This window comes from Camelina sativa, chromosome 11 (genome assembly GCF_000633955.1).
Source record: "Camelina sativa cultivar DH55 chromosome 11, Cs, whole genome shotgun sequence".
Lineage (NCBI taxonomy): Eukaryota > Viridiplantae > Streptophyta > Magnoliopsida > Brassicales > Brassicaceae > Camelina > Camelina sativa.
This window is the reverse complement of record NC_025695.1, coordinates 48,401,202-48,414,912: the sequence shown is the minus strand read 5'-3', so window position 1 is coordinate 48,414,912 and position 13,711 is coordinate 48,401,202. Positions and strand designations below refer to the sequence as shown.

The 13,711-nt window shown below is 35.0% G+C and overlaps 2 protein-coding genes across 2 annotated transcripts; one reads left to right on the top strand and one right to left on the bottom strand.

The window, feature by feature from the left end:
* LOC104727178 (pentatricopeptide repeat-containing protein At5g65570-like) lies at nt 843–3,221 on the top strand. Its single transcript, XM_010446207.2, has one exon. The coding sequence runs from the start codon at nt 901–903 to the stop codon at nt 3,124–3,126; it is 2,226 nt and encodes a 741-aa protein (XP_010444509.1). The 5' UTR covers nt 843–900; the 3' UTR covers nt 3,127–3,221.
* LOC104727177 (dof zinc finger protein DOF5.7) lies at nt 9,707–11,041 on the bottom strand. Its single transcript, XM_010446206.2, has one exon. It carries the CDS (start codon nt 10,901–10,903, stop codon nt 9,944–9,946), a length of 960 nt encoding a protein of 319 aa, XP_010444508.1. The 5' UTR covers nt 10,904–11,041; the 3' UTR covers nt 9,707–9,943.

The following is a 13,711-nucleotide window of genomic DNA, read 5'->3' as shown; positions in this document are numbered from 1 at the left end:
GTGAAAAAATCAAGATCCAACCCAGCCTCAACTATCTTACTCACATACTGATTCGCCTCTACCACTTTCCCAAGCTTGCAATACCCATTAACCATTTTATTATATGTGTAAATGTTGGGATAAACCTTATCCTCCAACATTTCCATATAAACCTGCTTCATCTCATCTACCAATCCAAATCTAGCCAACGAATTCAACAATGTGTTGTAACACCCAATAGTAAGCTTATACTTAAGCTCAAAGCTTTCGTCTTTATTCATCTTCCTACACAAATCCAAAACAAACAAAGCGTCTCCTACTGAATCACAGCTCTTTATCATCCACAACCTGATCTTAAACACAACACCCTCGTATCCATTGTTGATGAGAAGAGTGAGAAGGGATGCATAGGAATATACACTGTGCTTGTATCTCGGATTCTGTGATATCCAGTGAGAAAAACTAAGAGCTGTTTTGGGATCCAGATCGAGCGAGAACAGTGAGGAGACGTGGGAAGGGCTTATCGCAGGAACCATTGATTTCAAGGACGGAGATTTATGCCAATTGGGTTTAGAGAGAATTGAAAGTAGACGGTGCGGAACACTCGTCGGATCAGATTCTTCCGCCGGAAGTGTGCGAATTAGCGGAGACACGGAGCAAAACCGCCGGCGAGTGAAAAGAGAAGAAACCGTAGCAGCAGGCGAGAATCTCATCATCAGGATTTTGACGGCGGAGATCGAACCAGTCAAGCCCGCGTCGCGCCGTGGTTGTATTATTCGGATCATCGATGACCCGTGGCGTTGTGGATCTCTCCGATGATGAAAACACAGAGAGGGTGAGGAAAGGAGGATTTATGTTATGGGCCCTAAATGGGCTAATTTATGTTCAAGTTCAAACCTTTATGGGCCTTGATGAGCTTCAATGGGCCGATATGAGCTACAGAGTGAGGCGATGATCGGAGAAAAGAATACGCCGCCGGTGATGAGAAGAGATTATAACGGCGGATTAATCGCCTTTTCTAGATTTTTCAGCTCCTTTGCTACCAGAAGCTGTTCGCCGGAATCTTCTAGCCATAGTCAGCTTAGGTTTCTCTGCGTCGCATGTGACTCCTCCTTGACAACGACGCACACTTTCTCTCCGCTTCTCAGACAATGCATAGACGAAAGATCGATATCAGGGCTCAAGAAAATCCAAACCCAGATGCTCAAATCTGGGTTTCCGGTCGAACTTTCAGGCAGCAAACTCGTCGACGCGAGTTTAAAGTGTGGCGAGATCGGTTACGCACGTCAGCTGTTCGATGAAATGCGTGAGAGACATATTGTAACATGGAACTCTCTGATTGCTTATTCCATTAAGCACAGAAGAAGCAAGGAATCTGTTGAATTGTATAGATTGATGATCACGAATAATGTTTTGCCAGATGAGTACACGTTGTCTAGTGTTTTCAAGGCCTTTTCAGATTTGGGTCTTGAAAAAGAATCCAGGAGAAGTCATGGACTTGCAGTGATTCTAGGTTTGGAAGTCTCAAACGTGTTCGTTGGAAGTGCCCTTGTGGATATGTATGTAAAGTTTGGTAAAACGAGGGAGGCGAAGTTAGTATTGGACCGTGTGGAGGAGAAAGACGTGGTTTTGATCACAGCTTTGATCGTTGGTTACTCGCAGAAGGGTGAGGATACTGAAGCTGTCAAGGCATTTCAAAGTATGCTGGTGGAGAAAGTTCAGCCTAATGAGTATACTTTTGCTAGTGTATTGATATCTTGTGGAAACTTGAAGGATATAGGTAATGGCATGTTGATTCATGGACTTATGATCAAGTCTGGTTTTGAGTCTCCTCTTGCTTCACAGACTTCTCTTCTTACAATGTACTTGAGGTGCAGTTTAGTTGATGATTCCTTGCGGGTTTTCAAGTGTATTGAGTACCCAAATCAGGTGACTTGGACGTCTCTTATATCGGGGCTTGTCCAAAACGGTAGAGAAGAAATGGCCCTTATCGAATTTAGAAATATGATGCGTGATTCAATCAAGCCTAACTCTTTTACATTGTCAAGTGCTCTCAGGGGGTGTTCGAATCTCGCAATGTTTGAAGAAGGCAGACAAGTTCATGGTATAGTGAGTAAATATGGTTTTGATAGAGATAAGTATGCTGGATCAGGGCTCATTGATTTATATGGGAAATGTGGATACTCAGACATGGCAAGGTTGGTTTTTGATACCTTGAGTGAAGTTGATGTTATATCTCTGAACACAATGATCTATAGTTATGCACAGAACGGTTTTGGACACGAAGCACTTGAGTTGTTTGAGAGAATGATAAACCTTGGAATGCGACCGAATGATGTAACAGTCTTGAGCGTGCTCTTGGCTTGTAATAACGCTGGATTAGTTGAGGAAGGTTGTGCATTTTTCGACTCCTTCAGAAAAGATAAGATCATGTTGACGAATGATCATTATGCTTGTATGGTAGATATGCTAGGACGGGCAGGGAGATTAGAGGAGGCTGAAATGCTAATAAACGAGGTGATAAACCCTGACTTGGTTCTGTGGAGGACGTTGCTTAGCGCCTGTAAGATTCATAGAAAGGTAGAAATGGCAGAACAGATAACCAGAAAGATACTTGAGATAGCACCTGGAGATGAAGGAACTCTCATTCTAATGTCAAATCTATACGCTTCCACGGGGAAGTGGAACAGAGTGATTGAGATGAAGAGTGAGATGAAGGAGATGAGGCTGAAGAAGAATCCAGCAATGAGTTGGGTTGAAGTCGATAGAGAGACGCATACATTCATGGCTGGAGATTTGTTTTTGCATCCAAACTCGGAGAAGATTCTTGAAACTCTTGAAGAGCTAATCAGGGAGGCTAAAGATTTGGGGTATGTTGAAGACAAAAGCTGTGTGTATCAAGACATGGAGGAGACTGCAAAAGAGAGATCTTTGCATCAACATAGCGAGAAACTGGCCATAGCCTTTGCAGTTTGGAGAAACGTTGGTGGAAATATAAGGATTCTAAAGAACCTTAGAGTTTGTGTTGATTGTCACAGTTGGATCAAGATCGTATCAAGAGTTATCAACAGAGAAATTATCTGTAGAGATTCAAAGAGGTTTCACCATTTCAGAGATGGGTCTTGTTCGTGTGGAGATTATTGGTAAAAAGTTCGTGTTTGTATACGGCCTAAGCCCACAATTCATTTGAATTGGGAAACAAATATAAGCCCAACATTTTGTATTATTAGTTGAGTCTTGTAGATGATATAACAATATTGTTATACTTTGACAAAAGCAGAAAATAATCAGTAAAAAATGTTGAAATCGTAATATTAAATGGCAAAAAGGTCATAGTTTAAAATAATGATAAGTCAGATGTTATAAACCTTAATCAGTTGGGTATACTACTTTTTAAGAAATTGAAAGTTGGAACCAAAGTCGAATTTGAAATAAAATGATGTATAAATTTTGAAGCTAACATTTTGGAGTTTTTGCTTTGCCTATACATGCATAACTCCAAATAAAATTACTATATAATATCGGCTACCAAGAAGAAGAAGGCAATGATGTGATAGTAAACATGTAACTCGTTTTCTGTTGGAAGTTTTCGTCTTTTCTTTTTTTCATCATGACCAAGAAGAAGACGTTATAGTGTGTGATAAGGCCATGACAAATTTCGTATTGGTGTTCGGTCCGACGGCCAAATGTACAAAAACTTGATTCTAAAGAAAAGCAAAAAAGTTGTAAGGCTTTGGTGTTATCCATATATTCTTCCGTTTTGTTCACTCGTTTACAATCTAAAGATTCTAAACCTTTTCCACTTTTTTTTCCTATCTTGCCAAGTGGACTGATTTACTACTTTCCCCCACGTTAGTTCAAAACTTCACATACATGATACATGCATATACAGTAAACACATATATATAGATAGATAGATAGATGTTGCATTTTGTATATTAAAACCTGAAATGTTGCATTTAACTAGGGCATATATATGTAACCATCGATCTCTACGAACGTAAATGATGAAATAATAATGTAGATCAGGTGATGAATATACATTGGTAAAATAAAAAAAATATAAAACTATATATACTATCTTCTTCAATCACGAGTCGTATAAATCGTGAGCTTCCTCGCCATTGGTTTTAGATTGTTGTGGCAAAGCCGTGAAATAACGACATATTAAATCTATTCATATTGTATGATATACAAAAGGCAGTTACATGATATCACTTGTATTCACATTCATCATGCTCCTTCGCCATCTATCCGTTTCATTAAATGATCATCATCAAAATATTTCACTACAAGAAAACAGTCGATTTGCGAGGAAAACCTGCGATGGCAAAATGCCCTCACAAATTTACGACGGATTTGCGAGTAGTTTGCTAGTTTAGCGAGGGTACTTGCAATTCCCTCGCAAAATTTGTGACGGCGAAATCCCTCGCAAATTTGTGACGGATTTACGACAGATTTGCGACTCCGCGAAACATCCTCGCAAAAGCATCGCAACTCCCTCGCATATTGCGACGGATTAGCGATGACATTTTCCGTAGCAAATTTGCGAGGGAGTTGCAAGGGCCGATGATGTCGGCAGCCACGTTTTTCCCGAGTGTAACTGTTTTGTCGGCAAAACAGTAAAAGCCTCGCAAATCCCTTGCAAAAAAATAATATTTTAAAATATCCCTCGCAAATCCCTTGCAAATTTTCCTAGCAAATCCATAGCAACTATTTTTAGTAGGCCTATAAATAGCAAGTTTATGATCCATGGAAACCACAACACAAAACACTTCCAACAAACACACTTTGAATACGAAAAAAAATATTGTGAAAGAATAAAAGGCTAAAAAAAAACCTAAACACTTTTAAATTATATAATAATGTTTGGAGGCGGGCAGCATGAGGTATACACATTGCGACGGTGGATGTACAATCACAGAGATCCGGAGACCGGTGATGTGACGAGAGAGTTTTGTGATGGGTTGCGCGCTTTCATGTACCAGGCGACAAACCAAGACTTTGCTCGTCAAAACGGTACAATATTTTGTCCATGTCCTAAGTGCTTCAACGATAAGTATTTGGAATTTAATCTAGTGAAGAAGCATCTTTATAATAGAGGATTTATGCCAAATTACTATGTATGGTTTCGTCATGGAGAGGGTTGTAGCAGTAACGTTGGAAGTAGTAGTATGAATTATGCTGTTGATCAACCTAGTAATTATGGGCATCAAGAATCTGATCAATTTGGTTTTTATGGGTATAATGAGGAAAATAGATTTCATGATATGGTTAATGATGCATTTCATGAAACTACTGCTGCATTTCCTGAGAATAATACGGAAGAACCCAACGTAGATGCACAACGTTTTTATACTATGTTAGATGCTGCAAATCAACCTATCTACGATGGATGTAGAGAAGGGCATTCTAAGTTATCATTGGCATCTAGGATGATGACAATTAAAGCTGATAATAACTTAAGTGAGAATTGCATGGATTCTTGGGCTGAACTCATTAAAGAGTATTTGCCACCTGATAATGTATCGGCTGAGAACTACTATGAAATACAGAAGTTGGTTGCGAGTCTTGGATTACCATCTGAAATGATTGATGTGTGCGTTGACTATTGCATGATTTTTTGGAAAGATGATGCTAAGCTGCAGGAATGTCGGTTTTGTGGGAAGCCGAGATATCAACCTACACAAGGAAGGACGCGAGTACCATATAAACGTATGTGGTACTTGCCTGTTGCTGATAGATTGAAACGCCTATACCAATCAAAACGGACTGCAGCGGCAATGAGATGGCATGCAGAACACTCTACTGAAGAAGGAGAAATTACACACCCATCTGATGCAAAGGCGTGGAAACATTTTCAATCGGTATATCCTGACTTTGCTCAAGAGTGTAGGAATGTTTATCTTGGGTTGTGTACAGATGGTTTTAGTCCATTTGGTATGTCAGGGAGGCAGTATTCTTTATGGCCTGTTATATTGACGCCATACAATCTTCTTCCAGATATGTGTATGCACAGCGAATTTCTGTTCTTGAGTATTCTGGTACCAGGTCCAAAGCATCCAAAGCGATCTCTAGATATCTTCTTACAGCCTCTAATTCATGAGCTGAAGCAATTGTGGTACGAAGGTGTTCAGACGTTCGATTCGTCGAGAAAACAGAATTTCAATATGCGGACAGTGCTAATGTGGACGATTAGTGACTTCCCTGCGTACGGAATGTTATTTGGGTGAACAACACATGGAAGATTATCATGTCCTTATTGTATGGAACGTACAGAGGCATTTCAGTTAAAGTATGGGCGAAAATCTGTTATTATTATTTGTTTTATTTTATCATATTACACTTTTTAAAGTCATATTTGAGCTCACTGGCCTTTTATTTATCTTGTTTATGATCACGGTCGTCACTCGTCCGTAGACCAAAAGCAAGAAAAAGGTTAATTCTTGATCTTTTTATATTACCTTTTAAGGATAACTAGGTTTTGAACCAACGCTACATATGGGTATATTTGATATATTGTGATGAAAACTATATATCATTGATGACGGTAGTAAAATATTATCTTATAAAAAATTTAAATTAGTATTAAGGAAAAAGTTAAATTTCAGATATACAATTTTTTGAAATATAAAAATCAGTTGTGTTATAAAATCAAATCAGATAAAAAAAATCATGAATTTAACTCGACATCCAGGCGAGGCGAATTAAACTGATGACCTCACATATCATAAACCATTTTTTTGACCACCAGAAAAACAAAACAATTTTATCATCATGAATTTAACTCGTTTTCATATTTAATTGATCTCTACCACCTATGTTTTCATGTTTTTATTCAATATTTTCTTATTCTTCATGTTCTTTCTTGTCATTTCTATTGTCAAATTTTGTGATAACCGTCATCATTATTTTTACCGTTTGGTTCTTTGCTATACTCTTTTTCTTCTTCATCCTCGTCAACTTCTTCACATTCTTCCACTAAAAAACATTTTTTTAGACTACCACACAACTTGTTAATCCATCAAACTCCAAGAACAAAATCATTTCTTTTCTCATAAAAATAAAAAATAAAAAATTAATGAAAGAATATCAACTCATCTATAAAATCATACACAAAAATATGTTTTACAGCTCATAAGAAATAAAAAGCACAAACGTAGATAAATAAGATAATTTTTGTTTTACATAAATACTTATAATATTTTAAACTTTTAAAAGGTTTCGAAATATAAATTTTGAACCTTTTAAAAAGTTTCAATATTTATAATATTTTAAACTTTTAAAATTTAAAAATTATAATATTTAAAAACTTTTTAAAAGCTAAGAACTTTTAAAAAGTTCCAATATTTATAATATTTTAAAATTTTAAAATTTTTAACATTATAATATATTTTTTTGAAACTTTTTAAAGTTTTAATTTGATTAAATAAAAAACTGGATCAAACCGAATATACTTTTAAAATTGGATGCTTGATAAATCAAGTTTTCCTTCTCATTCGTTGTTGGAAGCATATTAATCTTATTTATATTGGTTCTGAATCATTGTCTAAAATTTTTATAGCCGATGTGGGATATTGTCCATAGTTCTTTTATTTCCATAAATTTAAAATTTTCCTTTTTCTAAAAAATTCTGGAAATTTAAAAAATGTTAATGAATGACATGTCAAATCCTGATAAGTTGTTTAAAATAATTCTTAATATAGAAAATTCTGGAAATTTTTAAAAAATTAATTAGTGAAGCGTTTAATCCCTATTGGTGGTTTAAAATCCTAAGTGGACGCCTTTAGGAGTTTATAACTTTTACTTTTAAAAAAATTCTGGAAATCTAAAAAATGTTAATGAATGACAAGTCAAATCCTGATAGGTTGTTTAAAATAATTCTTAATATAGAAAATTCTGAAATTTTTTAAAAAGTTAATTAGTGAAGTGTGTAATCCCTATTGGTGCTTTAAAATCCTAGGTGGACGGCTTTAGGAGCTTATAACTTCTACTTTTTATTAGTATAGATTAAAAAGATGTGTCAAAGAGAAGAAAACAAAAAAGTTAAGATATCCTAAAGTCTAAAGATCAATGTTCTTAGGATGAAATATCGTATAAAGCAAACCTACAAATAGCGAGTCTTAAAAAGCTTTAAAGGATGTTGTAGTATGCAAAAGTGCCAACATTGGCTTTTAAGAGATCGAAACTTTGTAAAAAGAAAGTGTTCGGAACCTAAAAAGTAATTCTTATAGGTTTTCTTTTCTATTTATAAAGAAGTAATTCTTATATATATATAGATATAGATTCTTATATTTCTCATAACTAAAGGATTTTATTTATTTCAAAGATAGATTTGCTAGCTTCAATATTATATTTATTCCCTGAGAGAAAAATATCCGCGCTGATAAGCTTGTGAAATGTACAAGAGCGCATGGTTTCTGTTTTTTCCATATAAGTTTATCGATACCTAACTGGCTCTCTCTCGAAGAGAGTCATCCTCCGAAAACTTAATATGTCTTCGGCAGAAGAACAAATATTGAAAGAAACATATATAGTCCTCTAAATATTTTATTGTTTTGTCTTTTAGCTTTCTAACTTTTGTACCATTAAACGGTAAAGGCAAAAGATTAATTACATAGTCGCATGCATGGCTAATAAACGGATGAAACAAGTAAAGTAGAAACTTTATAGATTATTAGTGTACAAATTAATATTCTTCTAGAACTTACAAAATGACAAAAGTGAACTAAGAGATGTGTGTTTTTCTCGTTTATAGTCCAAAGTTCAACTTGTAGACCCCATTATCAAGACAAAAACAAACAAAAAAAACCCAAAAATATCAAATCAAAGGTTAAATTTTTAAACCATACGACTCATTATCATTCTACAATTTTTAATTTGCATTCTACAGTGTTTAAGAAAATCCAAAGTTGTGAATACTTTTGACAGCTTAGCGCAATAGTTGAAACAACTAAGTTCATTTAGTCTGTTCTCACATGCCTACTTATGCTTTAGTTCTTGCAGGCCTTGCTATATAGAGATCAGTGATAAGAGATTTAGATAGTACATATACCTACTACACCAAACATATACGTATATATGCGTGTTCAGATGTATTTATATTCTAGAGAGAAGCTAAAAGGATGGGGCTAACGAGAGACTGCAAAAGAAGGCGAAGGCCTGATCTCTATGTTTCACAGAGACTCAACATAGTTCAGTGTCGCCTAAAGATCCTATATGCTTATGCATATTAATTATTGAAAAAAAAAAATGCTTATGCATATTAATTAGACCACACTTCACTGACACATTTTTAATGTAACATCAATCTATATTTTTTTTTACCGCACAAATATCGATGATTTTAACGAATAATACACAGAGTTTTAATTTATTTTTCACTTGGGTATATGACACATGATGTGGATGGTGAATTATTCTGCTTGGCTCAATGTCTGTGTCATCTGTATAATTTGTGCTCAGTTAAAAACAAAAAAAAGATTCAAGTAGGCTTATTCAAAGAAACTATGACCAATCCCAAGGAGACATTATCTATTTAGTGAAAATGACTTCTTAAAGAAATTTTAAATTATAATTATCCTTGGGATAACAACCATCCAATAAGTCATTAAGTGAACATTTCACCACCAAACCAAGGGCTTTTCAATAATTAAAACAGTAAATTCTGTTCCAACTTTAAACTATTTTAAAATACAGACAAATCATCAATATAGAGAATCTAATATAATATAAGTATCTCTCTCCATTCTTCTTGAATTTATCCCCCAATTTTGTTTTTTGTTTACAAATTGAAACTTAAAGTACTAAAATAGTAACCAACAACAACAACAAAACCTGTCTACAAGAACACCAGAAAAAAAAAGACTACAAACATAAATAGTTTTGGCATTACATCACAACACACATAACAAATAAATATATAAAATTATAGATATATATAGTTTCTTGGACTTACCAAGAATCAAGGCAAAGCATTATAATGATTAAGATCAGTCCAAGCTTGAATTCCATTGTTCCATTCACTTCCTCCTCCTCCTGTATTAGCATTATTACTAATCACCCCTTCATTATCACTATTATTACCAAAATACCACTCTGTCTGATTATCTCCTTTCTTCGTCGGAGACGACGGCGATGACGAGTTCACGATCTCGAGGTTCCGGTAAAGAATAGGTTGCGGCCTCTCGACGACAACAGTTTCTTCCTTGGAATTACCAAAAAGCATAGCCATCCTCTGTTGCTGAAGCCTCCAGTGTAAATCTTGGTTCAAACAGCTCAAAGTCTCTATAGAAGAAGCTAAGTTACCGTCGCTTGCTCCGGCGGTTGTGAAACCCGTCGGTGAGTGGTTACTGTTGTAATCTCCAAAACCCATTAAGGATAAACCCGACCCGACATCAACGGGTGTGTTTTCCCGACCCGAGGAGACCATGGGCCTAAGATCAAGAACTTCTTGGTTGTTCAAAAGCTGAAGATCGTTGATCTTGTTGAGAGATAAACCGGCGAGCTGAAAATCCATAGTCGTCGGAGGTGGGAAGAATTTGGAAGAATCGTCCATGATTGAAGAGAAGAACCTCTGAGAAGAAGAAGACGAAGAAGGGAGTACTGCGTTCATGGAGGAAGTACTAGGTTTGACGGATTTTTTAGTTTTCCGGCAACCGCCACCGATGGGGACGTTTCTCAAGGCGCCGCCACGTGTCCAGTAACGGCGACAAGATTTGCAGAAGTGACGAGGTTGAGAGAGACTGTAGTTGTTGTAGTAACAGAACTTTGTGTTTGGAGAGTTGCAACGGGGACATTTTAGGGTTTGTTGGTCTTGAGCCACGGAGGAAGACGGTGGTTTCTTGGTTTGAGATGTACCGGTGATGCGGTTATCCGGTTTAGGTACCTGTTTGGGAGAAGGGAGATTGGTATGGGAGGACATGATGATGATGATGGGGGAGGAGAGAGCAAAAATGAAGGAAGAAGAAAGCTTTGGGGGTTCCTTCCTTTTTTCGATTTCTTGCTTTGAATGTAATAAGTAAAGTATTGAGAGGAGAGAGACAACAACAACAACAGTCGGTAAAAGGGTTTCGTATGCTTCTATACTTATTTATATATAAATTATTAATTATATATATGTGAGCATATATGATGTATATGGGTGATATATACTGTCGGGATTTTGTTTGGCATTTTTATATATTTAAATTAATTCAAAATAATTTTTATATAGTATATATTTTGTCTTGAAAATGTTCTATTAACTAAAACTGTGATAATTGTGTTCGATATGAACATTACGGACAATAAAATCTAATGTGTCAAAACATGTATATCATAGTTTTCATATTGAGAATACAAATATTATTTCTGTTGTACTTGTAACTCTGGTCTTGGTGTTCTCGTTCATTTCACACAGTTGTAGACTTGAATAATCGTAAACCGCCACTTTTATCAAAACTGTTTGATTAAATTCTTCATAAAATCTCCTTGTAGTTAATGTTTGTATATGTACATTGTACTTATATAAATATATATAGAGAGAGAGAGGCATGAGTGATAGATAATAGAGACAAAAAGAGAAGATGAGAGAGAGACATGAAGTGGCAGAAAAGACAGAAGAACATATAAAACTGTGCAATTGATCGGAACAAATCGGATAGAATTTGTTATATGTGTCTTGTTTCTATTGTTGCGGTAACGTTTTTTATATGTGTGAAGTGTGCATATTACACGTTTTTTTATATGTGTGAAGTGTGCATATTATACGTAAAAACTATATATTACATTACATATTTTGTGTAATTATATACAATCACGAATAATATTTTCTTTCATTTACATACAGTTACTTATATAGCTGTCAAGCGTATGCAACTCTATTAAGGAAACCAAAACTATTGGAACAAAACATATATAAGAACTAGAAATTTGCGTTAGCCAAGGAATCGAGTAAAGGGATAAGTATCAATACGTATTATGTAGGCGTGATTCAGGGTGCATACTAGCTGAAAGTTTTGGATTTTATATGAGTCCAAATCGTCACAATATATATATAGTAATTTAAAACATTTGAGGAAGTTTTTCTAAGTTATGTTTTTAAGGAAGTTAATTAATTTGAGATTTGAAATCTAGAGGGCCTAAGAAGAAGAAGTAGGGTTTAGTAAGAAAGTAACGTTAGATTAACTCTCTGACATGTTTCTGTATCGCTAATATATACTCTTGAGTAATTGACATTTGTACAAAGTGAACTGCCATCAAAGGCAGATTCAATTGGGTTTTAGTTATGTGGCCAATACAGACAAGTGTGTATATATATATAAAAAAAAAAAGGAAAAATAGAGGAGATTGTGTTTCGATGATTGATATATTAAACGTCTCCATCTGTGAAGAAACACGAGAGAACGGAGAAGACAAAATGGGAAACATGTGAGAGCCCCTTGAGGAATGGATCTCTCGTGAGACTAAACCGATCATCCACAAAATGTACAACTTATACCGATTTTGTTTGTTAATCTTTAATAATCTTGAGGCATGCAATGCAACAACAACAAAAAAAAATTTACAAAATCTAGATGCATGCTAGCTAAAATAATGAAATAAAACTACTATATAAATAAACCAGCGAATTTATCATTTTAACAACTGAGATTTACTGCTGAAAATCCAACAATACAATAACTATGTAAATTTATTACGGCGTTCAAAAATATTAGGTTATATATTTATGTGTGATAAGTTAAAAGTGAGAAAGAGACATGACAAGAAAATTACTTAAGTTAAAAGACGAAGTTTTTCCATCAAAGATTGGTCAAATGCAATATCGTTATCAAAAACGTCGTAGAAGCATATCACCTGATTTACGTGCTGTTCCCATTTATTCCAGCCGTAATTTGCCAGTTTTTATTTCACAAAAGAAAAAAAGGAAAAAAAAAAAAAAACTTTACTACATTTATATGAGCTCGGTCGAGACTATATAATAATTTACGCGGATCGTGAAACAGAACAGAAAGAAGAAGAATTTAATCATGGAAACATGTGAGGACTGCTTAACTCATAGAGGCCCATTAGTATTAGTTTGGGCCTTACATTTTAGAAATAGCCCAAAGCTCACGTAAGCATCCAAGTAAGTTAGTCAGTTGATAGACCATCTGGTCTCTGGTGGCTATTCTAGTCAACGTGTCATAGATAGACCATATATATACATCATCTAAAGTTGTCAAATTTTATAACGAAAACATACACTTTTGTTAAAAATTAGGCTATAATTTGGTTCTAACCGGACCTATTCTTCTCGTTTGCGACTTTACGTTGATACTCTGCGAAATTTTTTTTTATAATTTTTTTTTGTTTCAACATGTGAAAATGCGTAAGTTTTAATATATGATATTGCGTATGTTTCCACTTTAATATTGAGGTAAACACATTTTTAAAAAGGTAATAAGACACTGGAATGTTTTTACCATTCTCGTCGACTATTCATAACAGTTTAACAACATACAAATAACATTAAAGATGATTACACAAAGAATAATCATTGGCATTGCTTGCTTCAAGTGCATGAACAAAAGAAGAAATCTCTGATCTTCAACGACCATACTCGATACTCACTGCATGTAGTTTCTGGATTATGTGGGTTTTTAGTTTATACCAGCATTTTGTGAAAACCACTAATTCCAAATAATGAAAATAATTTGTTAGCAAACATGTGCCAAAACTTGCAAGTTGCAAAGTTTTTTACCCTTTTTTG